We start from the raw sequence: 27678 nt of genomic DNA, 5'->3' as shown, positions 1-27678 counted from the left end.
AATTATACTACCTCATTCTCAGGGTTGTTGTGAAGCTTGGGTGAGTTAGTAAAAGTTGGTCAAAGTTACTGGTACACAGTAAGCACTCAATGAGCATTAGTACAGTTAATACTATCACAATTATTAGGAATCATTATACCACATACTATAATAATAATCCCTGTCATACTACAACCTCTAACAATCCCCATACCAATTTTACTGGTGAATAGGAAAACCACTCTCTTATATCAACAGCCTACTTTGATTCCACTCAAACTCCCCAAGGTGGTAGACAACAAATTGGGTTTTTCTATAGAGTAGAATGAGATAGAATCCAGGTATGAGAGGAAAAGGGAGTTATAAGTAAGATTAGATTCTGATACTACAGTTCTCATTGGCCAATAAGTGACACTAAGTTTGCATTTTAACCACAATGACCCTATTTCTATATTTTAGTCTCCCTGCTTTGTACTTTTTGATGCCTCTGAATTGTGTGTATTATTTTTAAATAGGTTTGATATATTTTTGCTCATATGTAATCTTTGGAACTCAGCTTCTTATAAAGAAAATGCCTTAGTTTATCAATGATTTTAATTGCTTTTATTTCTAGTGATTTGGGGAAATCCTTTATTATTATATTCTTTTTATTATAAATTAATATCTATGCTTATCAGTGCAGAGAAAAGTGTTTATCTTTGTAATGGCTCTGAATCTCTTGGTAGTAAAGGAATAAATTGATGACCTGTTTGAAATGTTTAAAAATATATTTAGTATGGAACAGGTATGGGAGAGCATTCTGACATATTTAAGGTCATGCTTTGAGCCTCTTAATATAGGTCAGTTAGTTTTACAATAACAATAAATACTTCATGTAGTCAAAAGATTGTATCTTCCATAATTTTGACAATTGTATACTACTGATCATTATAGTAGATGATAAGAATAGCTTTACAAATACTAGAAAAATTGAGATATTGACCACCTGACAGTGGATAATTAATGGTCTCCTTGTGAGAAGGACAACACCTTTTGCATTTTAAGGATACTAAGTTACCATTTCATCCAGCTGTATTTCCAAAAGTATCTAAAAAGTAATTCCCAGTCCAGATGCCAATACACTGGTATGCTGGGTTATTTGCATAAGTTTCTGTTGACTCTGGGAAATGGAAAGCATCTTATTGATGTGTTCTTGAGTGATCAGGGAGAATATACATTGTAACAAGATGTTGAAAATTATTGTCAGCAGTAGTCATAGCCATCGTTAGTAGAATTACCTCTCATTATCCTTTGACTGGCCTCACCTAATGGTGTAACAGCCCGTTATTGATTTAGGACACATTTATGTGCAGAATAAACCCTTCTGACAAGAAGGAGTTAAAGTACCATTGAAAAGTGAATTTACATAATGTTAGATGTGGGCTTAATACTTTTAATTAAATTTAAAAAAAGAAAAAACTGAATTTATTACATTACCTAATCAATGAAAATTCAAGATTGATATTACTACCAAAAAATTAATGAAAGTAACAACACAGTTAATACTTTAATATATTAGTGTATTAAAATAACTTTGGGGGTGGGCACAGTGGCTCACTCCTGTAATCCTAGCTATTTAGGAGGCCGAAGTGGGTGGGTCACTTGAGGTCACAAGTTGAAGACCATCCTGGCCAACATGGTGAAACCCTGTCTCTACTAAGAATACAAAAATTAGTTGGGCATAGTGGTGCATGCCTGTACTCCCAGCTACTCAGGAAGCTGAGGCACGAGAATTGCTTGAACCTGGGAGGTGGAGGTTGCAGTGAGCTGAGATCATGCCACTGCACTCCAGCCTGGGTGACAGAGCTAGTCTCAGTTTCAAAAAATAAAATAAAATAAAAATCTTTTTGTTTTCTTCTTTTTTTAATTATTATTATTTTTTTCTTTTTTTTTTTTTTTTTTTTTTTGCCTTATGTGAGCTCTTCTCCAATGGAGAGCCAACCCAAATGCATACATTCAGGGTCCTTGCATAATTCAGACGATGCTCAGATAAGAGCTGGGCATTTGGAAACACTTTTCCTCCTTAGCATCTGAGGTCACTGGGTAGATAAGGAATCCTCATGATGAAATTATGAAGTAAGAAACTGTAGTAACATTTTTTTTTGAAAGAAAGAAAAGAAAGGAGTGAAGGAGAGGAAGAAAAAGAGGGAGAGAAAACGGGAATGTAGCTTTATTCTAAAAATGGGTATTAATAATGGCTCATCAATATTTTGTGTATTCTGTGTATATAAAATGGAGAGTTCTATAAATATTTATTGAGTTTACTTGTTCAGGATCTAACTTCAAGTCCTGGATCTCCTTATTAATTTTCTGTCTTGTTGAGTCTAAATCTCTTTATGAGTCTTATGTATCTGGGTGTTAGGATTGTTAGCTCTTATTGTTGCATTGATCCTTTTACCACTATATCTTTGTTGCTTCGAAATCTGTTTTATCAGATGCGAGAATTGCAACTCCTGCTTTTTATTTATTTATTTATTTTTGCTCTCCATTTGGTGGTAAATCTTTCTCCATCCCTTTGTTTTAAGTCTCTTTGTATCTTCGGATGTGAAATGGGTCTGGATGTAGCATATAGTTAGGTTTTGGCTGCATCTTTTGATTGGGGGATTTAGTCAACTTAAATTTAGGGTTACTGCCATTTGATGTTAACTGGCTATTTTATCCATTTGTTGATGTAAATTCTTCTTTATGTTGATGCTCTTGACTTTTTGGTATATTTTTAGAAAGGCTAATACTGGTTTTTCCTTTCTATGTATAATGCTGCTTTCAGAAACTCTTGTAAAGCTGGCCTGGTGATAATAAAATCTCTGAGTACTTGCTTGTTCATAAAAGAGTTTATTTTTCCTTCATTTGTGAAGCTTAATTTGGCAGGATATGAAATTCTGGGCTGAAAATTCTGTTCTTTAAGGATGTTGAATATTGGCCCCTACTCTCTTCTGGCTTGTAGGGTTTCTGCTAAGAGATCTGCTGTAAGTCTAATAGGCTTCCCTTTGTGGGTAACCTGACCTTTCTCTCTGGCTGCCCTTAGTATTGTCTCCTTCATTTCAACCCTGGTGAATCTAACAATTATGTGCCTTGGGGTTGCTCTTCTTGAGGAATATCTTTGTGGTGTTCTCTGTATTACCTGGAGTTGAATACTGTCCTGCCTTGCTAGGTTGAGAAAGTTTTCCTGAATAATATCCTGAAGAATATTTTCCAGCTTGGATTCATTCTCTTCATCGTATTCAGGTACACCTATCAAACATAAATTAGGTCTTTTCACATAGTCCCATATTTCTTGGAGACTTTGCTCATTCCTTTTTATCCTTTTTTCTCTATTCTTGTCTTCCTGTGTTATTTCATTAAGTAGGTCTTCAACCTCTAATATCCTTTCTTCTGCTTGATCAATTCGGCTATTCAAACTTGTGCATATTTTGCTAAGTTTTTGTGTTGTGTTTTTCAACTCCGCTAGTTCATTTATATTCCTCTCTATATTGTCTATTCTTGTTAGCATTTCGTCAAACCTTTTTTCAAAGTTCTTAGTTTCTTTATATTTGGTTAAAAGAAGTTCTTTTAACTCCCAGAAGTTTCTTATCATCCACCTTCTGAAGCCTACTTATGTTAATGGCACACAGTCCTTTTCCATCAGGGCTTGTTCCATTGCTGATGAGGAACTATAATCCCCTGTAGAGGGAGAGGGGTTCTGATTTTGGGTATTCTCGGCCTTTTTAGGCTGGTTTCTTCCCTTTGTTATAAATTTATCCATCTGTCGTCTTTACAATTACCACCTTTCTAGTTGGGTTTCTGAGTGGATGCCCAGTTTATTGATTCCCAGCGCTGGAATCCGAGTAACCCACTGTGCAGGCCAAAACAGCAGCAATAAGACTGATGGTGCTCTTCTGCCCGGGAATCTCCTCCTGTTTACTCTGCATGAAGAGCTGCCACACCAAGGCTCCGGCAAAACCGCTGCGCCGGCCACAAGAGTCGCACTGGCAACCTGTGGGGCCCCTCCACTGGGAATCTTCTGGTCTGTGAACGACGAAAATTTGTCTGAAAGTGTGGCGTCCTCTCATTCTCTGCATTTTCACTGTGAGCTACAATCCCAAACTGTTAGCGATCAGCCACCTTGGATCAAAACTAAATGGATTGAAATGAGTTAAGAGTTTTCTATCTTAACTCTTATTTAAAAAATAAAAATCTTTTATGGAAAATTCTCTGAGTGGGGCCTTAGATACTCTAATGTAGCCATGTAATGATTTCTTTACTATTTATCATGGGAACAGATGAAGTTAACATACTCTCACTATTGCCCATTGCAATATTAGGGTACCCCAAGGTCCAAGTACTCTTTCCCTGAAATAAGCTACGTATCTACAGTGAGAGAGGAGAATGTATTATTATTTCTGCAACTTTCCTACTAAAAGTTGCTTTGAGGCCAGACAAGGTGGCTTATGCCTGTAATCCCAACTCTTTGGGAGGCCAAGACAGGTGGATCACCTGAGCCCAGGAGTTTGAGACCAGTCTGGCCAACATGTGAAATCCCATCTCTACAAAAATTAGCCAGATGTGGTGACATGTGCCTGTGGTCCCAGCTACTTGGGAGGCTGAGGTGGGAGGATCACTTGAACCCGGGAGGTAGAGGTTGCAGTGAGCCGAGATTGAGCCACTGTACTCCAGCCTGGGCAAGAGTCTAAAATAATATTCTATTTTTCTAAAAATAATAATAAGTTGCTTTGGGAGACAATGAAATATTTTGTTGTGCCAGGGAATTGCTAAGAAACTAATGGTACATGTTAGAAAGACACAAGATTCTGCTTGAAAAGTCTTTTATAAAGGGAGAATTTGATAATTGTTTTAAGCAATAAAGGATTGAGGAAAAACTCTTGAAAATTCAGGGAAGATGGGAAGGAGAATGAATAAGAAAGAAGAGGAGGGGACAGATGTTCATTACAGAAGAATAACAGCTAATTAATGTAAAAAGAATAAGAATATTAAAAAAATCATTTTATAATCCCAAATCTGTTGGCTCAGGTAAGGATCATCAAGGAAAGCTAAAGCTATTGAGTAAAGAGTTGTCAGGGCACAAGATATACACATGGTCTCAGATATTCACCTCATCAAAGAGTTTCCAATTATAAAATTTGTACTTTTACAGTGGAGAGAACTGGCAGATACCATCTTAACCAAATGACTCAATTTAGCTTCATCAAGAGTGGGACAGACTGATATCCTCACATGATTCATTAATTACCACCCATGTAAATGAGAACTAGACATGATCTTCCTTGCATTTGATCATTAGGAAATAAAAAAAATCAATAATGTGGGCTGGGCATGGTGGCTCATGCCTGTAATCCCAGCACTTTGGGAGGCCAAGGCGGGTGGATCACAAGGTCAAGAGATCGAGACCATCTTGGTCAACATGGTGAAACCCCATCTCTACTAAAAATACAAAAAAAAAAATTAGCTGGGCATGGTGGCATGTGCCTGTAATCCCAGCTACTCAGGAGGCTGAGGCAGGAGAATTGCCTGAACCCAGGAAGTGGAGGTTGCAGTGAGCCAAGATTGTGCCATTGCACTCCAGCCTGGGTAACAAGAGCGAAACTTCGTCTCAAAAAAAAAAAAAAAAAAAATCAATAATGTGAGACGTTCTACCAGAGAATTATACTGGACTCTCCAAAAAGCTAATGTCTTTTGGTTTTTATTTTGTTTTATTTTGTTTTGAGATGGAATTTTGCTCTTGTTGCCCAGGCTGGAGTGCAATGGTGCGATCTTGGCTCACTGCAACCTCTGTCTCCTGGGTTCAAGTGATTCTCCTGCCTCAGCCTCCCAGATAGCTGGGATTACAGGCGCATACTACCATGCCTGTCTAATTTTTGTAGTTTTAACAGAGATGGTGTTTCACCATGTTGGCCAGGCTGGTCTCAAACTTTTGACCTTAGGTGATCCACCCACCTTGGCCTCCCAAAGTGCTGGGATTACAAGCATGAGCCATGGCGCTCAGCCGAAAAAGCTGATGTTAAGGGAGAAAAAGAAAAGAAAGTGACTACCTTTAAAAAGAGTAAAAGGTTTGTCTAAAAGAAAAGAAAGTGACTACCTTTAATAAGACTAAAAGGTTTCACTAAAATGCAATGCATGATTGTCGATAGGATACAAGATTTAAACCAAAAGAAATGCAGGATTGACAGGGAAATTGTAAATATGAATGGCATTTTAGATTATATTACTGAATTCAATTTCATTTTCTTAGGTGTGAGGATAGTAACGTGATTATTCAGGACAATGCTCTGTTATGGGAGATACACATGCTGAACTCCCTAGGTTGAGACATCTGCAATAAGCCTGCAACTTTATCTTCAAATGATTCACCAAGAAAATTATCAACCAATAAATATGTAAACTAGATAGATAGAATGAGCATGTGACAATATGTTGAAAATTATGATGGTTACACAAGTGCTCATTATACTATTCCTTTATCTTTTCTCAGGTTTGACATTTTTCAATATAAAAAGTTGGTGACAAAAGATTTATTTTGTTTAGAAATGTTAGCATGCTTTAGTCCTTCTAATCTGTCCCAAGATTAAAAATAATTGTGGTAGAATATTACCATAAATATGTGTAACAATAATAATAAATATTGATATTTTTGTGCTTTGAAAAGTACCTGGCACACAATATGTGATCCAGAAGCATTTGATAAATAAACAGATACATATATGTATAGACTGTGTTCCACAATTTCTGCCCTGAGAAATAGGGGATCCAACTACTCCAGGCCACATCATCAAATGACCAACTATCCTCAGACAGTGCCCTCTCCCCAACCCACATCTGCCCCTTTGTTGACTGAGCTGCCTTAGCAACAAGAACCAAGACCACTTGGACAGGTGGAGTCTCATACAGTTCAAGAAAAGTGGGTAATATTTTAATCCCATAATTAATAAATAAAGGGAGAATAAAGCATTTCCCACAATATCTGTCTCTTGATGTCCTGCAATTTCCATTTGAGTCCAGTCTGGCCAAAAACTTCAGGATTATTGCCCTACAGTAATAACGTCACAGACAGTATTGAAGCAGGACCCAGCTACATTCCCCACATTTACTTGAAAGTCCAATATCACCTTCACCTTTTTCCTTTGTCCTCTCCCCAGTAAAACTTGTTTTGAAGTAAGGTTCCAATAAATTCAGTCATAATGAGGTGTACAGTTTTGCTAATGTGATAAAGTGCTCTCCCTTAAGTATTAGCTTTAACTAGCTGACAAAACCATAATCCAGATGGATGAAGTTATAATGATAGTTTCTGAAACAAGCAGGTGAGTATGCCAATAATTTTGAAAAGACAAAGCCTTTCTAGTTACTCCCAAGCCTTACTAACTACATGCCCAGGCTTACCTATGAGTGAACTAACTGTTGCTAATTTCACATTTTTTTTTTCTTCCCAGGGAACTGACAGAGGTCATTGATCTTTCCAGGTTTAAAAAATTAAAATACTTATGGCTTCATCATAACAAGGTAGTATTGTATTTTATATTTCAATTACTAAAATTACTATCTTAGTTGTATGTTCCTAGTAGAGTTAATCTTTAAAAGTATTAAATTTTTTGCTTAAAATGTAAATTTGACTAAGAAACTGCTATACAACATATATATCTCATATATATATATGTTGTATATATATATCTGTTATATATATATATGTTGTATATATATATATATATCTGTTATATATATATATGTTTGGTATACATACACATATACACACACACACAGAAATATATTGAATAATGACAATCTGTGAGGTGCTATCAAATTGCAATTTTACTTTTGTCTCTCATGTCCTATCAAATTGACTTAGTGGAAGCTATTCCTTCTTAGGCTGCTGAAAGAAAACCTGAGCAGCCCCATAACCTTTTTTCATCTCTCTTAGGTAATACAAAATCTAACAGCCCATTGAGTCATAGTCATAGTCCCAATTCATAAATGAAAATATAATAGCTAACTGTCAATCTTCAATCACAAATGAGATATGCCCCCATCTATATCCAGCTATGACAGACTGCAGATGGCCACCTACCTTCTTTAGTAACTAGAAAGCCATGGTTGGCTGTTTTCCTTCCTTCTTATCTCCACTTCTGCCTTCTCCAGGTTTGGTGTGGAGTAGTGGTGTAGCAGTAGACAAAAGGCAAGGGAGAAGCAAAGTTCTTTGCTTAGTACCCTGAAACACTAACAGATGTTTAAAGTTGATCCTTCCCTTTATGGCTTAAGTTCCTCTGCTAGGCCTCTCCCACATAGACTCCTCTTCACTACCACTCCTGACCTCACCTCACCTTTTTCCCAGGGCTACTTACAACTGAGGGTCTTATGGCCTTAGCAAATAACCCTCATGTGCAGAATCTCTTACATAGTGTCCCAGATCAACATACCTAGTCCCCAGACCCACATACCTTTGTCCTACAATCAGAGGCCAGGAGGGTTGGTACTACTCAGTTGCTACCAGGTATGGTTTGGCTCTATGTCTCCACCCAAATCTCATCTCAAATTGTAATCTCTACATGTTGAAGGAATGACATGATAGGAGGTGACTGGATCACGGGGGTGATTCCCTCCATGTTGCTCTCATGATAGTGAGTGAATTCTCACAATATCTGATGATTTTTAAAGTGGCTCTTCCTCCATCACTGCCTTTCTCACCCGCAACTATGTAAGATGTGCCTGCACCTTCCATCATGATTCTAAGTTTCCTGAGGCCTCCCCAGCCATGTGGAATGGTGAGTCAATTAAACCTCTCTTCTTTATAAATTACCCAGTCTCAGGTAGCTCTTTATAGCAGTGTGAAAATGGACTAATACAGAGAATTGGCACTGGCAGAGTGGTATACTACTATAAAGATACTCTGAATATGTGTAAACGACTTTGGAACTTAGCAACAGGCAGAGGTTGGTGGAACAGTTGGAGGACTCAGAAGAAGACAGGAAGACATGGGAAACTGTGGAACTTCCTAGAGACTTGCTGAATGATTTTGACCAAAATGCTGATAGTGATATAGACAGTGGTAAGTCCAGGCTAAGGTGGTCTCAGATGGAGATGAGGAACTTATTGGAAACTGGAGTAAATGTCACCCGTGTTATGCTTTAGCAAAGAAACTGGTAGCATTGTGCTTCTGCCCTAGAGATCTGTGGAACTTTGAACTTGACAGAGATGGTTTAGGGTATCTTTCAGAAGACATTTCTAAGCAGCAAAGTGTTCAAGACGTAACCTGTCTGATTCTGAAAGCATTCAGTTATATACATTCACAAAGAGATTATCTGATACTGAAACTTTTATTTAAAAGGGAAGCAGAACATAAAAGTTTAGAAAATTTGCAGCCTGACCATTAGGTAGAAAAGAAAAACCCATTTTCTGGGGAGAAATTCAAGCCAGCCACAGAAATTTGCATAAGTGACAAGGAACCAAATGTTAATAGCCAAAACAATGGGGGAAAATGTCTCTGGGGCATATCAGAGATCTTCAGGGCATCACAGGCCAAGGGCCCTGCTCCTCTGTGCAGCTTAGTACTTGATGCCCTGCTTCCCAGCCACTCCAACTTCAGCTGCTAAAGGAGGCCAAGGTACAGCTAGAGCTGTTGCTTGAGAGGGTGCAGGCCCCAAGCCTTGGCAGGTTCCACATGATGTTGGGCCTGCAGGTGTACAAAACACAAGAGTTGAGCTTTGGAAACCTTCACCTAGATTTCAGAGGCTATAAGGAAATGCCTGAATGTCTAGGCAGAAGTCTGCTGCAGGTTGAAGGTCTAATGAAGATCATCCACTAGGGCAATGCACAGGGGAAATGTGAGGTTGGAGCCCCCGACACAAGAGTCCGCACTGGGGCACTGCCTAGTGGAATTGTGAGAAGAGGGCCATAGTCCTCCAGACTCCAGAATGGTAGCTTCACCAACAACTTGCACCATGTGCCCGGAAAAGCCGCAGGCACTTAGTGCCAGCCCATGAAAGCATGTGTGGGAGCTGGATGCTTTCATGGGCCGGCATTGAGCCTGTGGCTTTTCCAGGCACATGGAGAAAAACCACAGGGCAGAGTTCCCCAAGGCCATAGGAGCCCACCTTTTGCATCAGCATGCCCTGAGTATGAGACATGGAACCTGTAAGGGTTATTGTCTTGCGAGGTTTATTGCCGAGTTAAAAATGAGGAAACTGAGGCCAGCACAAAAAGATTAAATGCCAATTTATTCGGCTCCCAGGCGAGGGTCTGTGGTCCTGGGGAAAGAGGCCAGAGAAGTCACACCCGACTCCTCTGGGTGTGGGGTTTTATAGGAAGTGAAGGTGTTTGATTGGCTGTGGAGAAACAGGACATGGACGTGGCAAGCTGCTATAGGTAGGTAGGCAGGATTTCCAGACAGGGCAATGTGCTATTGGGTAGGTTTTGGTGGGGCTTTCCAAGGGCAGGCTAGGTGCCGAGAGCAGAGGGGATTTCCAAGGTGGAGCTAGATGATGGGCATATTCTGGTGATGTAATTTTCAGGCGGGGAGAGAGATGGGCGTGTCTGAGCTCCCGGTGAAGCAACCAGCCTTACAGAACCAAAATAAATTTTGGAGTTTTAAGATTTAATGACTGCCCCACCTGGTTTTGGAATTGCATGAGGTCTATGGCCTCTTTGTTTTGGCCAGCTTCTCTCATTTGGAATGAGAACATTTACCCAATCCCTGTACTTCCATTGTTTCTTGGAAGTAACTAAATTGCTTCTCATTTTACAGGCTCATAGGTGGAAGGGACTAGCCTTGTCTCAGATGAGACTTTGGACTTAGACTTTTGGGTTAATGCTAGAATGAGTTAAGACTTTGGGGGACTGCTGGGAAGTCATGGCTATGTTTTGAAATGTGAGAAGAACATGAGATTTGGGAGGGAAGAGAGGCAAAATGATATGGTTTGGCTCTGTGTCTCCACCTGAATCTCATCTCAAATTGTAATCCCCACATGTCAGGGGAGGGACCTGGTGGAAGGTGACTGGATCATGGGAGCAGTTTCCCTCATGCTGTTCTCATGATAGTGAATGAGTTCTCATGAGATCTGATAGTTTTTAAGTGGCACTTCCTCCTTCGTTCTTTCTTGTCTGCCACCATGTAAGAGGTGCCTGGCTTCCCCTTCACCTTCTGCCATGATTGTAAGTTTCCTGAGGCCTCTCCAGTCATGTGGAAGTGTGAATCAATTAAACCTCTTTTCTTTATAAATTACTTAGTCTTGGGTAGTTCTTTATAGCAGTGTGAAAACGGACTGATACACTATCCAAGCTGATTTAACTTCCTCAGGAAGTGTCAGGCACCAGACCACAAGGCCCCCAGCTGAGGAAACATGTCTCAAGATCACCAAGTGTGGCTGTTGAAGCTTTTCTTAAAGACTAGGGTTAAGAAAGCAGTGCTCTTCCACCCCCTCCCTCATAGTGAGGGCCTGAGTGTGGGACTCAGATTTTTCCAAGCACAAGAGCAAGACTGAACTAAAATTCAAACCCAGGCAATCATTACAGTTAAGCTAGTGACTAGGTTGTTTTCAACTTTGAAAAATTTACCTTCTGACAGCTTGTATTTGTTCATTATACAGTATATTGATAACCCAATCTTAGCATTTTGAATGTAGACTTTCAAACACTAGCTGACAAAAGAAATAATTTGAGTTTTCAGCAGTCATCTGCCTGTCAAGTAGTAAGTCCAGATCTCAGCATTGAATATGTAAACAGCCATGTTTATAAAAATATTTCAATATTTTATTTCATTCTTAGTCTTTTTAAACACCAACTAAGTGGAAAATGAAAAATGAAAGTGCTTTGGTATTAACTATAAGCACAAATCTCATAAGCTTGAAATAATTTCCAGGAGAACAAACACAATTCCCTTCAAGGCCCAGATAGCTAACAGCTGGAATGGAAAGTACACACACCACTTCAGGGCATACAAATTCAAAACGCTTTTAAAAAAACACACTGCCAAAAATTATCCTGGGTCACAGTGTGTGACTTCTGTTAGAAAAAGACGAAAATCATCAGGCATGGCAAAACTGACTAATCTTTGTTTTTAGTGTGTTTTTGTGTTCAGTGGTGTCCAGTTTGCAGGGAAAGAACATGTACAAATGTCTAGAAGAGGTATGATTAGGGATTTTATAATTTTGGGGGAATATTTCTGGGAATTGATATAATCTGACTTCCAACTACTCATTGAATATTCACAAAATGGACTTGGAGATGCATCTGCACTTAAAAAAGGATTATATGCGCCATTAACTATTTTCCGTTCTTTTGGTTTTGAACAGGCGGGGTAGGAAAGGGATGCAATAAAAGGCTGATTTTTTTTCTTGTGCTTGATTATTTGTATGTAAAAATCATATTGTTTCTGTGATCCCCAAATATCTGAGACAGGTCTCAGTCAATTTAGAAAGTTTATTTTGCCAAGGTTAGGGACACATACCCATGAAAAAGCCTCAGGAGGTCCTGACAGCATGGGCCCAGGGTGGTCCGGGCACAGCTTGGTTTTATGCATTTTAGGGAGATGAGACATCCATCAATTATCTACCTGCGACCTGAAAAAGGCTTCCAGATCATAGGTAGATAAAAGACAAATGGCTGCATTCTTTTGAGTTTCTGGTAAGCCTTTCCAAAGGAAGCAATCAGATATGCATTTATCTCAGTGAGCAGAGGAAGGACTTTGAGTTCTGTGTGTCCTTTGTCCCCAAAGAATTTCCTTGTGGACAAATTGTGAGAGAGCTGTGTAGCTTTTTTTTTTTTTTTTTTTTTTCATCATAGTAGCTATCTTTTATAGGAATAGAATGGGAGAGAGGTTTGCCCTAAGTAGTTCCCAGTTTGATTTTTCCCTTTAGCTTGTGCTATTGGGATCCTACAATTTATTTTTCTTTCACATTTCTAAAATCACTATCACTTAGTTTGTTCTTTATGACAGAGACTGATTTAGTCCATGTAGTACCGAAAGGATATCATACCCAAAACAGGTGTTGAGTGGTCATGGGATAAGTAAATAAGCTAATGTGGGTTTTCTTACTGATCAATAATTGACTGGGTGCTAAGCTGCCTAAATATTCATACTCCATCAAAAATTAAAGTCTTATTTGGATCCCAAACTCTAACGGACATATTGACTATTATAATAGTTCATCAAAGTTCATACATGAAATTTTAATTATGAGTTTTCTTTAAAATCTAGATTATACTAGATTGACCACTAAAAAGAAACTATGCCACTGTAGAAATGATATTGAGATTTGTGAGAAACATTAACAGTGACATATGAATATATTTAGAGTTACAACATATGTTAAGAATGATCTGAATTCCTGACCAGCATTATTCTTACATTAGTGAATATTTTAGCTACTCTCTATTTATGAAAAAATAAGGCAAAACGAGTAAAATAAAGGAATGCATTTTTTCATTTGTTCACTTATTCAATCCACAATATTTATTGAGGTCATTATTTGTTGTCCGCTCATGTCCATTCTTTCCTTCTTCCTCTCCAACAGAATTTGGGTTTGGGTTTTGGTACATACTCCTCCTCCGTTCTACTCAAATAGGTGGCCCCACCCAGGTCCATGCTGGATCCTGAACTGTCTAAGCCAATCAGAATAATCCCACTCTCCTGGTGAGTGACTAGTCAATGAACAGGCATATAACCCAATTGTAATAGAAACACAAGGGCACATTTGCTGGAAGGCTCCTGGGAGAGGCTTTCTTAATCCTAAAAGAGAGCACTCGAAGAGTATTTTGCTTCTGGATGTTTTTTTACCTGGATGTGAAGCCAGGAACTAACTATCCTATGAACTTGATGAATCCAACACTTACAGAAAGGCAGAGCCCAGAGATTCATGGAGACACCAAGACTAAGGCTATTACAACTTCTGCAATTTGGTGATATGTGAGATAATTAATAATGTTTCTTTATTTGCCAATTTGAGTTGGGCTTAAAAGTTACTTGGAGCCCAAAGCATCCTACTTGGATATAGCTTATTCTGTACTTTCATTAGGCTGCTACAGAATATAACAATAAATCTGATGATCCCTGCTCTAGTGATAGAATTAGGAAGGGCAAAGGGAGTAGTGGCTCTACTCCTTGAAAGTATATTGTATTTGCTAGCTGCCTGGAATGAGACAACACAATTGCCTCTGAAGGCAATAAATGTAATTTGGTAAATTTGGAGCCTAGTATGCTAGAAGGGTACATATTTCTTCAAATCATTATCTAGTGGATGATAAAACTTGAGCTTCTGGTCCGAACCTGAACTAGCTGATGAAAAAGCACAAGTTTATTTCTAAGAATCTCCGATGTCCTAACTTTCCTAGATTTGATTTGGAAACTCTAGTTCTCTCATTATGTTCTCTGAGGGCTTGCTGGGCCTCCTGTTATACAGATATTCATTAGTGCTGCCTCTCTTCCTTTTTGAGACCATGTTTTTCTAACACCCCCTGACATAATTAATGGGAGCCAGCTGCTCTTAGGTCTAAAGTCTCCCTCATTTCATTCTCTAACAAGTCTGACCCAGAGAATTTCAGGTCCACAAATTCATTCTTTCCAGCCTCTCATGAGAGGTTGTATTTGGCTCAGGTAAATGACGTACGTGACCTATATCTTATACAATTTAGATGGCACATACATATGATCTCCCTCTGTCTGTGCTCATTACTTCAAAATTTTCTTTTATGGATGTCCAAAAATGACTATGCATTCTAATATTGGTGCCACAATGTTAATATACTTCTATATCTGGAAGTGCAGCAGTAGCTTGGTATATTTCATTTTGTCTCAGATTAGGATAACCATTACATGAAGAACCTCTCTAATGCCTCATCAAGCCACTATTCAAAATGGAATCTGATTTCTGCTGTGCAGCAAAAACCAAATGGATAACTAATTGTATAAATTCAGTTTCCATAAAAAGACCGCTTCCGGCAAAGTCATTGTTTATAAATATCATTATCTAAAGAAAAAGTGAAATATTTGTAGTAACATCACTCACACTAACTGAGTAGAGAATGGTCAGATTAGAATAAATGCTTTAACATTCGGACAAATACCTAACTTGTTCAGGGCTTAAAACCTAGATGATGGGTTGATGGGTGCAGCACAACATCATGGCACATGTATGCCTATGTAACAAACCTGCACGTTCTGCACATGTATATCAGAACTTAAGGTAAAATAAAATAAAGAATAAATGTTTTAAGAACTGTCCTAAGCTTAGTCTTCTATGCTGTTAAGATAAGTTATGGCTTCCTAGCGCCTAGACATGAAGCACATATTGAGAATTCAGCAAAGAGCACAGATTTATGTATTTTAGGAAGGAATATTGGTTTACAAAATTAGCAAAATGTATTTGGAAATTGAAATAACGATTTTTAATGTGCTGTTACAAATATTGGATAAAGAATTCTTTGAACGGCAGTACTTTTTCAGGTAGCTTTACAACACACTGTATCATGGAATTTCTGTTGGCCTCTTTAATCAGATTTATGTGTATATTAAGTGTAGGTATATGTATTTGTTTATTCACTTATATGTATAATACCTTTTTCCACAAAGCTATTTGGAGGAGTAAAAACTCCACTGTGTAAAACCAGACGGATTAGCATACATTCAGTATATTTTGGGCCCTTCTGTGTGCCTGTTATCTTAGAGCAACATTAAGAGTATCCTTTGTGTCAATTTTGTTGAAAAAATTATACTTTTCTCAATATTTTAAAACTTCTTTAAAAAGAAAATCAATATAAATAAGCTAAATAATACTTCACTTCATGGTGGTGAAATCTGAAGATGTGTACAACACATATCTAGTTAAGGTTTTTAATAATTTAACAAAAAATATAACCTATTTTGGAAAGAGCAAGTAGAAATATTTTAGCAAATTGGAAATGAGAGGGGAAAACCTGAGATTGAAAGTCTGGATTGGTTACAAATCGTTACTTCTGAATCACGCGTGTAATCCCAGCACTTAGGGAGGCTGAGACAGGTGGATCACCTGAGGTCAGGAGTTCAAGACCAGCCTGGGTAACATGGTAAAACCCCGTCTCTACTCAAAATACTAAAATTAACCAGATGTGATGGTGCATTCCTATAGTCCCAGTTACCTGGGAGGCTCAGGCAAGAGAATCACTTGAACCTGGGAGGCAGAGGTTGCAGTGAACCCATATTGTGCCACTGTACTCCAGCCTGGGTGACAGAGTGAGATTCTGTCTCAAAATAATAAAAAGTACATACTAAAAGTGTATTGAAATCTTTCTTTTTTTAACTCCTATATAATTTAGGATATACTGCTTCCCAACCAATGTTTCATGTTCTACATAAATTTAGTAATTTTGGGATTTCAGTACTAAACATGCAATAATATACCCTTTAATTAACATGTAAGTACAGAATTTTTCAGAATTTCACCATGTTGTTTAATCACTGGTCTATATATAGGTCTTTGCCCCTAGGGTTTTTCAACCTTGCTACTACTGAGTTTTAATCTGGATAATTCTCGGTGGTGGAATCTGTCTTGTGCATTATAGGATGCTCAGCAGCATCCTTGGCCTCTACCCATTAATGACAGGAGATGCCCCCCAGGAGTGGCAAAGAAAAATGTTTCCAGACTGTCAAATGCTCCCTGGGGGACAAAATTCCCCCCACCAGCACTGAGAATTATTCAATACAGCAGACAGAGTGATCTGTGGAAACCTAACTGAAAACTGGCACTCTTCTGCTGAAAAGCTCTGATGGCTTTCTGCTACATGCAGCCAAGTTCTTCCAGTAACCTACAAGGTCCTATACACATTGGGCCTCTGGTTCTCTCTGATCTTGTTACCTGCCATCTCTCCCTGGCTCATTCTCATTTAGCCACACCAGGCACTGTACTGTCTCTAGACCTATGCACTGGCTTGCCCCCCAGGGCTCTTCCTACAGATATTCCAATGGCCCTCTCCCTCCCCATGATCAACAGTCTGTTCAAACATTGCCTCCTCCACAAGGCCTACTCAGTCCAACCCCACTAAAATGTAACACTATCTCTTTTTTCCACTTCCAATTTCTGGCGGTGGCAGGCTGTCTGGAGCCGCTGCTGTCATGACACCAGCTGCAGCAGGGAGGTGTGGACACTGGCAGCAGGAGCAGTTGTGGGAGCAGCAGTGGTGGCAGTGGGATCTCTGTGCCTAACCTCCCCAGTGCAGCTGACTACATCACCACTCCCTTAGCACAGCCCCACAGGACCTGCTCCCAGGCCCGGAGCCTCCACTGTGGCCTCAGCCTCAACGACCCACCGTATCTTGGGAGCCTGTGATTACCCAGCCAAAGGCACAGCAAGGGAAACATTGAGAAGAGGTGGAAAGTCCCTGGAGCCCACTCGTGCGAGACACCCCCAGAGCCCGCCACCCTGGGAGCTGCTGCAATGGGGCCAGGCTGAATAACTCCCTGGTGGAGGAACAGTGTAGTTCGGCATAGAGGGACATGCAGAGTGGGATCTCAAGGCAGAGCTGGGACCGGGGCGGTATCATGCTCCACAGAGCCAGTGGGAGCTCCCCAGACACAACTGCAGCAGCCCAAATCATGGCTGCAACCTGGGCACCCCTGTGCTCTTGGGAGCTGGGAGCAGGCAGGAGCCCCATCCTCCCAGGCACAGCTGCAACTGCCCCAACTGTGGCTGTGGACCCAGGCATCTCTGCCCTCATGGAGACCCAGGAAGGCCCCCTGTACCTCCACAGCCTCAGAAGTGCCTCCTCCCACTATCTGGCTTCTCCTGCTGTCAGCACCCATTATACTAACAGAGCAAAGTTGAGCCCAAGGCCAGTTGCTGTCGCAAGCTGGCTGGGGATACACACACTTGGGGCAAAGCTGACACGCCAGCCCCCTACCACTTTGGCCCCATCCAGACTTTGGGTACCAACAATTACGAGAGGGAAGCCAAAAGGGAGTTAAGGGCAGCTCTGCACTGGTCTGCAGGTGCCCCTTGGCAGGAACAGCCTGAGCTTTATGAACAGCAGCAAGAGGCACACAGGCCCCTGGGCAGAAGAAGGCAAGTCCCCAGTGAAGCCCCACCTTCAAGCTGGAAGGGCCTAAAGGCTAAGGGTTGAGCTACCATTCCCATGGACTAGAGTGAGAACTTGTGGTGTTTTTTTCTGTGCCCACCTATGGCTGCCCATGAACCAAGTAGCAAGCACTTCCCCCTTTCTAAGGCCCATCAAAGCTCTGAATTCAGCCAGATTTGAGACAGCAGGACGACCAGCTGCAGAGAGGAGCTATCCCCTCTGCAGGAGCTGGACACTTGTTGGAACACCCTAACTATGGACAGGAGCTGCCCACTGCTGGTCTTCCCTAGGGTGTTTTATTGCTTAGTAAAGCTCCTCTTTGTCTTGCTTACCCTACAGTCGTCTGTGTACCTCATTCTTCCTGGATGCAGGACAAGAACTCGGGACGTGCTGAATGGTGGGGCTAAAAACCTGCAACACAAACAGGGCTGAAAACATACTCTTTGCCTGCCACACTATGAGTGACAAGAAGGAGAGAAGAGCTGAAGCCCTTTGGGGATCCCAGGCCTAGGAGCTCCCCAAGCCAGGGCTTTGATATCCTATTTAGGGTTCTGCGGTTCCTGGCATCTTCGTTTCCTGGCTCCACACTGCACTTCCCAGTGTCAGCCATGGGAGCTGCTTATTATACACCCTGTCCAGCCATAGCCTCACAGGAAGCTGGCATCCATGCCAACCCCTGGAGCTGCCTGCCCTACCACAGTCAGCCAGACCCCACACTTGCTCACACACCCCTCACTGCTCTGTGCCTGGCTCATCCTTGACAGGCAGGGGATCCAAGCTGGTAGCAAGAGCTGAGCACAGCCTTCCAGGCTAAGTAGGCAAAACCAGCCCAGCAGACCAGAGCAAAACTCAAGACAAAGGTGCCAGTGGCCACAGAGGTTTCCAGCTGGTGAAGCAACACCCCAAAGATTCCGGAACACAATCTCCAAGCTTTATTTTTCACATATCACTTATCAACTTAGGTCATAATATATAATTTACTCATTGTATGTATTATTTATTTAATCTTTCCCTACTGTAATAAGAGAGAGATTTTTGTCTATTTTCTTCATGGCTGTTTCCCCAGAACTTAGCACAGAGTCTGACACATAATAGGTACTCAACAAACAGTTGCTGAGTAGAGGAGTGATCAAATAAAAACTCTAAGATTTTCTCATAAATACAATATTTATTTTCACTTTGTCAGTGAATCCAAATGGCATGTAATTAGTTACCAATTACAAATTTGAGGATGGTATAATATTTTGTTTAGTATTTTACTTTTTGTTCATTTAAAAACATCAGTTTCTATTTATTGGACTTCATGGCTAAGAATATTTCTTTGCATGAGTATTAGTTAAGGTAACAGAAGTTCACATGACAGAAGCATGCTTTGGCTGATTTAAGCAGAAAAATTATTTATCAAGAAGATATTGAATAGATATTATGGAGCTTGAGAATCAAGTTCAGAAAATTCTCAAAATCAAAGGGAGCCATGGTCAAAATTATGTCACAGAACTATTTTCCAAAAACACTTGTTTGTGGAAAAACAATCAACAATAGGAGCAGTGGCTTGTACTGTTGGTGTCACCAGCACCAGCCACTGGACACATCCAATCCACCATCACCATTGCCACCATTTCCACTGCTATGGAAAGCAATTATTTTTTCTCTCCATCTCTACCACCACTAGAACTAACTTTCAATTCTACAGCCACCAGAATTAACTTTCAACTGTCTCAGCTTCTTTGCATGAGTAGTTCTTGATTGGAAGTTTGGAGTGGATGCATCAGATTGTCTTAGCCTAGGTCATGAATCTATGCCCTACCTGCCACAAGTATGGAAAAGCAAATATCTCTTACAATGATGTGTAGTTTCTGATTGCCACCAAGACTCATTAGACAAGAAATTCCTTGAGTTGTGGGGAGTTTTAGATGCTATACAACCAAAGAGTTGTAAGTGTGTCCCATATTTTATTGTTTAGAAAGATAAAAAAAGGAATAGTACTAATATCTGCATTAATGATTCCTATCAGAGTACCAGGAACAGAATAGTTATTAAATTAGCAAATGTTTTCAGGTGAGGTGGCTCATGCTTGTAACCCCAGCACTTTGGGAGGCTATGATTACAAGATTGCTTGAGTCCAGGAGTTTAAGACCAGCGTGAGAAACATAGAACACATCTGTATGCAAAATTTTAAAATTAGCCATGCATGGTGATGTGTGCCAGCTACTTGGAGGCTGAGGTGGGAGGATGCTTGAGCCTGGAAGGGTGAGCCTGCAGTGACTGTGATTGCACCACTGCACTCCAACCTGGGCAACAGAGTGAGACCCTATCTCAAAAAAATAAATTAAAAGCAATGTAAAACTAAGAACTGCAGTGTAGCAATGGCTCTGTCACTAACCAGATGATAATATGGAGCAAGTCACATCATATCTCTAAAACTATGTTCTTCTTAGAGAATATGAGGTATTTATTCTTTCTGACTGCTTCTAGGGTTGTCATAAAAAATAAATGAAATAACAAGTGTGAAGTACTAATCAAAGAAACTTGCACGCAGTAGTCACAGAATAAACAATAAGACCCAACCTCTTTCCTCTTTTTCTTTACGTTGTTCTTAAGATAGCAATATAAACATATAATATTAGTTGAAAGAATTGACTAATTCTCTAAGTCAGCAAGAATTGCACACATCCGCCCTCACTTGTCATTCCCTAGTTGCAACAACTTTCAGTTCTTTTAAGTGATCTTTTATTATTTATCAGCTTTTCTCTAAGTCACTTGCTGGTATTGCTGTGACTTCTTGACTTTTCCCTTTTAGAAAATAGCTATTGAATTTTCACTAAGGAAATGAGCATTTAGTTCTTTCTCTTTCCTGCCCTTTCTTATACCACACACATGCATACTTTCCATTCCCCATTCTCCTGATGTGGTTGTATTGTAATTTTGGTTAAATTAATATTCACTGGTATATTGTTATGACAAAGTATCCTATTCAGAGTTAAGTCATGTATTCAGCTTTATGTTTTCCTTGATTATACTTCCTTCAATTCCCTGGAGTTTACATTTGTTTGACTTTTTTGTTAGCTTTTTGTTATGAACTGAATTGTGTCTCCCTCAAATTCATATGTTCAAGCCCTAATTCCCAGTCCCTCAGAATGTGGCTGTATGTGTGAATGGGGCATTTAAAGAGATGAATAAGCCAAAATGGGTCATTAGAGTGGGCACTAACCCATTATGACTAAAATCTTTATAACAAAAAAAGACTAAGAGAGAGCCAGAGACACCGGACATATGCACATGGAGAGGGATCACATGAAGACACCAGGGGCAGATGGTCACCTACGAGCCAAGGAGAGAAGCCTCAGAATGAAACCAAGCCTGATGACTCCTTGACCTTGGATTTCCAGCCTCCAGAACTGTGGAAATAAGTGTCTGCTGTTTAAGCCACCTGGTTGTGGAATTTGTTTTAGCAGCCCTAACAAACTCATACACTTTTTAAAATCTGCTATTTTCACTTATTTAACCCAAACTCTCTTCGAGTTGACCAAATCTATTCAATGCATTCAAATATTTTCATTTTCTTCATGCTATCTGCCCTAAACCTTCTTGCTGCGATCACAACTGCTTGCCCTGTGTGCCTGTGTATAATCCCAATCACTCTCCTTCACCATCCTCAGTATTTCCTTTGCCTCTTGTTTATTGTACTGTCTCTTACTACTATTATTTCCGGAGTATATCCTCCAGTGGGTTCCTGAGAAAGGGTTGAAGGTGTAAATTTTTTTAAAATAGTGCATGCCTACAATTGAGTTTATTCAATTCTCGAATTTGACCCAATCTTTTGGCTTGTTTGGCTGGTGGAATTCTAGGTTGAAGGTAAGGCATCTCCTCATTGTCTTCTAGCTTTTAGTGTACCTGTTGAGGAGAGAAAATTATACTGAGCCCTGACCCTGGTCTGTGTGTGTGTCTTGTGTGGAGGCCTGTAGGCTCTGGTCTTGGTGTTCAATGTTCTGATGGTTTACAGTGACGTGCCTTGTTGTGAGCCTATTTTCATTTACTGTGCTGAGCTTAGGGAAATTTCAATGTGAAAACTCTTGCCTTTTAGTTTTAGAAAATTTTCTTCAGGTATTTTGTTAATTTTCTTCTCTGTCTGCTTCTCTTTCTTACTAGAACTTCTACTATGCACATGTTGAGGTACTGAATTGGTCCTCTAATTTTCTTATATTTTCCTTGTTATTTCCTATTTTTTTCTTTAATATTTTGCTCTTCTTTCTTGGCAATTTCCTCAACTTTCTCTTTCAACTCTCCTATTACATTTTTAATGTCCACTTTTATAGTTTTAATTTTTAAGAGCTTTTCTCTTCTAAATGATTATTTTTATGTTATTTATATTATATAATATAGTAAAATTACATATTTGCATATTTTTGATTAATTATATTTATATTTTATATTACCTTGATATACAATATATTATTATATGAAAGTATATATTTTAACAGTTTTAATGAGGCATAATTGATATATAAAATTAAAAAAACATGTGTACATGTTTAATGTATACAACCTGATGAGTTTGGAGATTTGCATACACCCATGAAATCATTACCACAATCAAAGTAATGAGATAGATCCGTCACTCCGAAAGTTTCTTAGTGTCCCTTTGTGTGTGAGGAGTTTTTTTGGTTGTTTGTTTTTGTGTGTGCTAAGAACACGGAACATGAGATTTACCCTCTTAACAAATTTTTCAGTGCACAATACCGTATTTTCAATCATAGGCACTAAGTTACACCACTAATCTCTAGAACTTATTCATCTTGCATAACTGAAACTTTATGCCATTCACCAAAACTTCCCGTTTCCCCCTCTTCCAAGCCCCTGGCAACCACCATTCTATTCTCTGCTTCTATGAGTTTGACTGTGTTACATACTTTGTCAGTGGAATCATTTAGTATTGGTCCTTTGTGACTGGTTTACTTCATTTGTTTGATGTCCTTGATGTCCTCCAGGTTCAGCCATGTTGTCTCAGCTGTAAGATTTCCTTCTTCTTGAAGTCTGAATCACATTCCATTGCATGTAAGCAACAAATTTTCTTTAATTGTTCATCTACTGATGGACATTTGGGTTGTTTCCACTCCTTAGCCATTGTGAATAATGCTGCAATGAACGTGGGAGTACAGTATCTCTTCACTGTCCGGATTTCAATTGTTTTGGACCTACATCCAGAAATGGGATTGCCAGATCATATGGTAGACTTATTTTTAAGTTTTTGAGGAACTTCCATACTGTCTTCCATAGAAGCTGCACCATTTATATTCCCACCAACAGTGTGCAACGGTACCAGTTTCTCCACATCCTCGACAACACTTATTTTTTGTTTTTTATAATATCCATTCTAACAGGTGTGAGGTGATTCAAATGTTTATTTTATATTACCTTTTCCTTGTTTCTAGGATAAGATATCCTCTCTAATCTCTCTGAGCATAATAATAGTAATGGTATTGTTACTGCTGCTGTTCACATAATATCTATTTTCTCTAAGTTAATCTTATTCATATATACATTTGGATCTCTATTTTTCAGGTCCAAATTTTGCTTCAGATGTCCTTGACAAACTGGCTGTAATTAAGATGAAAGTCTAAAATGTTGATTGGACATGTTGAGCATGTGTGATTGAGGCTTGTCAACAGTGAGCTTCATTGTAGGGCTGTCTGGCAGGGCAGAGTTTGGAGGAATCATAACCTTAATATCTTGAGGTCTGTCCTCTTGGGACGATAGAATCCCCATCAAAGCTTTTTCCAATCTTCTTCCCAGGGGTAAAGATTACCAGCATTCTGAGAGCCAAGCTGGGGAAGAGGGCTGGGAATACTCAACATTCAGTGTACATACATTCTCCTTGATCTTCCTGTGAAGCTCCTCTGTATTCAACTCTGCAGGGTTTATTCTCTTTAGAGAATAAACTTTCAGTCTTTTGATGTGGTAGGTGAGACTCAGTTACCTAATAGTACACTGGGTACATTCTCTAGAAATGGAATTGCTTCTTAAACAGCTTTAGGTAATGCTTATTTAATCCCCTCCCCTTTACCTTTGCTTCCAGTTACTGAGTCTTTTAAAACATTGTGAAAAATGCAGATGCTCTCTGACTTACAATGGTTCAGTTTAATTACTTTTAAACTTAATAATGGTGCAAATGCAATATATTGAGTTCGCTCCTCAGAGTAAGAATGGGGTTACATCCAGATACCCATCATAAGTTGGTGGATGGATGCTCATCATAAGTTGAGAATATCCTAAATTGAAAATGCGCTTTCCACTTATAACATTGTTAACTTATGATAAGTTTATTGAGACATAGACATATTGTAAGTCAAGGAGCATTTGTATCAGCTTGATTTCTGGTTTAGAATTTGACTTTCTTATTTCTGTAATTCCAAACTTGACTATATGCTTCCCAGCTTCCAAAATTATATTGCTGCTGTCTCCTCTCCTGCTCCCTCTGTCATTATGGATATACAACTTTGAAAACAATTATTTTACTGTCATTTAAGATTAATTTTTGGATGAACGAAAGCAAATATGTGTGTTTCATCTATATCTTGAACCAGAGATCATTTACCTCACCTATGCAGTCTCACATGCATGATTTTAAAGTTCACTTCCAAATGTAAAGTTCCATAGTCTTGTTTCACAATAATAAAGTTTTTGAAGCCATTCTTTATACCGATGACACTATGTGGGTTTAATGTACAACCCCCAGGGTAGCCCCTACCCCATCAACTCCAGCGAATAATTATCTTGTTCAATATATGTGATTGTTGTAGAAGTTAAGAAAACCTCAATTTTTCCTTAATTTTAAATTCATGGTGGTATACATTTGTACCTAGTAGTACCCTAGTGATTACCTATATGTATTTTATATTAAATATAAAAGCTCCCAGCTCCACAAAATTAATAATGGTTAAATAATAGTCATCTATTGAGTACTTGCTATGGTCCAAGCCTAAAGTAAAACATATGATTTGTGAAATGCCACACTAAATATAAATCCTACAGCAATCCTGAGAAGCAGTGGCATAGATTTCTCTAAATGGATAATTATAATAACATTTTATAGCCAGGCATGAGGGCTTACACCTGTAATCCCAGCACTTTGGGAGGCCAAAGCGGGAGGATAATCTGAGGTCAGGAGTTCGAGACCAGCCTGGCCAACATGGCAGAACCCCACCTCTACTACTAAAAATACAAAAATTAGCTGGCTGTGGTGGCACATGCCTGTAATCTCGGCTACTAGAGAGGCTGAGGCAGGAGAATCCTGTGGAGGTTACAGGGAACCCGTGAGGCGGAGGTTACAGTAAGCAGAGATTATACCATTGCACGCCAGCCTGGGTGACAGAGTGAGAATCCATCTCAAAAAATAAATAAATAAATAAAATAACATTTGACTTTAATAATAGTTGAGTATCAGGACAATACATGTTTTATGATGTTCTTGACTTTAACAACTTGCTATCTTGCAATGTCTGTTAAATTCTCCTTTGAAATACTCACACAATTTCCTCCATTTCTCTTTTCTCCTGCCACCATCACTCTACTTTGGGCCACCACAAATTCTTCTGAATTAGAGAAACACTCTCCTTTTTCATCTCCTGCTGTTGGTAGTTACTATGCCTTGTAAAACTGCCACTTTCTTTCTAAAATCTAATTGGGCAATAACATTCTTCTAAACAAGATCTCTTAATTGCTCCCCAAGGCCCTCATGATCTGGCTTTGACTCCACTTTATCTCCCTTCACTCCCTCTCACCTTCACTAACAGTGCAATCCTATAATCCCAATAATCATGGTCCAAGGATGTTCATGCTTAGGGGAACACTATGATTCTATAATTAAGGTCAAACTGTCAGATTTATTAGTGTTCAACTTGTTTTAATGAGCAGTGCAAGAGAAATTAAAGTCTCAGCTAATGAGTAATGTTCTGTGAATGTGTGGTTGGCAGGTAACTGGAAGAAGAGAAAGGAAAAAGTCATGATTTCCACTGGCGTTCCTTTCCTATGCTGATGTCAAGTGTGGCTCTTATTAAAGCAGGGAGTGGTGACAGGAAGAAAAGAAGGCAGTGAATTGCTGCCAGGAGGCCAATTGGAAAAGTTAGAAAGGGATAAGGGGCCAACAGGGACACTCCTGGCTTTGAATGGTTTCTCCTACCTTGGGGAAACATGGCATCTCTCATGACATAACAAAACGTGGGGAGATTACTGCTGGCCCTCCAGAAGGAGTGCTGGCATAATTTGAGGAGATGAGTCTGTGAACAATCAGATGAACAGCACATGATATGCCTTTTATAGCTTCATAATTTGTGAATATTGCCAGTATAAAAACAAAGCAAAGAAAATTCATCAAAGAAGTCAGTTTTTAAACTTTGAATACAAATCTAAAACAGCTTTTCTGAGATTTGAGAGGGGCATGAATAAAATGTCCAATAAATCTTCACTAAGTCAGATGGGTTGGCATCCATTTTCTGAATCTGTTCATTAATGAGAAAAATAGTTTTATTTAACTGATAATAATAGTTCCTGGCCAAGCATTGTGGCTCACGCCTGTAATTCCAACACTTTGGGAGGCAGGTGGATCAGCTGAAGTCAGAACTTCGAGACCAGCCTGACTAACATAGCAAAACCCCGTCTCTACTAAAAATAAAAAATTAGCTAGGTGTGGTGGCATGTGCCTGTAGTCCCAGCTACTCGGGAGGCTGAGGTAGGAGAATTGCTTGAACCTAGGAGGTGGAAGTTGCAGTGAGCTGAGATCAAACCACTGCACTCCAGCCTGGGTGACAGAGTAAGACTCCATTTCAAAAAAAAAAAAAAAAAAAAAAGTCCTACGATAAGCTTTAGAAAACACACGAAAAAATGAATTTACAATCAGGAACATATATTTTTATATATATAAAGTACTAAATACTTGATCGATAACTCTTTCATGAGAATCTTTTTCTTGCTAGATTCTGTGTTAAATAGTGAAGGTATCATTCTTACATTTAACTTACCTGCAGTTCTGAGAACATAACTGCACCTCCTCTATGGCTCTACCATGCCTCATCTTCACAATGCAAATGCACCTTATACATTTGATTGATGTTATAGAGTCAATATTTTAAAACAAATAGGAGTTCTCCTTACAGGGTACCAGAATGATTTCTGACATACAGTTTAGCATATTATGTATATAGTACATAATGGTTCATTTGAGGAATTTAGAGACAGTACTTTTACTATTTCCATTCATATGAAATTTTGAATTTAACCTTAAAAGTAAGGTGCAATGTCTTCACTATATTGTTAAGAGAGTCGGGAGGTAGAAAAGACGAGATGCTGAAGAAACATGGTTCCTTCCCTTAAGGAACACACAAAACTCTAATATTCAAGTGATTAACTGTACATGTCAAAATAAGCATTGGGGATGGTCAAGAAAATGGAGGTTCATGAGCACAGGAGTTGTCAGGAAAGGCTTTGTGAAAAAGGATGGACTGTGAATGATCAACAGCTTTATACTGTGCCCTGCCCGCTAATTGCAGATGGTATCTGGTTAAGCTGTTAGCACTGGGCCTGATCTGGCAGAGCTACCTCCTGTGTATATTCAGATTGCAGAGCCCTTGGCTAAACTGA

At 39.3% G+C, this 27678-nt stretch overlaps 1 protein-coding gene across 4 annotated transcripts in view; it reads left to right on the top strand.

Moving 5' to 3' along the window:
- LRRC72 (leucine rich repeat containing 72) overlaps window positions 1-27678 on the top strand; it is a 61466-nt gene that overhangs the window by 9620 nt on the left and 24168 nt on the right. For all 4 annotated transcript variants that reach the window (XM_078342632.1, XM_078342631.1, XM_078342630.1 and 1 more), the window contains exon 3: window positions 7440-7509. In XM_078342632.1, the coding sequence (XP_078198758.1) occupies window positions 7440-7509 (70 nt within the window). The remainder of the gene's footprint in view (window positions 1-7439; window positions 7510-27678) is intronic.

The sequence above is a fragment of the Callithrix jacchus genome, chromosome 11 (assembly GCF_049354715.1).
Source record: "Callithrix jacchus isolate 240 chromosome 11, calJac240_pri, whole genome shotgun sequence".
Taxonomy (NCBI): domain Eukaryota; kingdom Metazoa; phylum Chordata; class Mammalia; order Primates; family Cebidae; genus Callithrix; species Callithrix jacchus.
The sequence above is the reverse complement of the archived record's forward strand: the minus strand, read 5'-3'. Positions and strand labels throughout refer to the sequence as shown.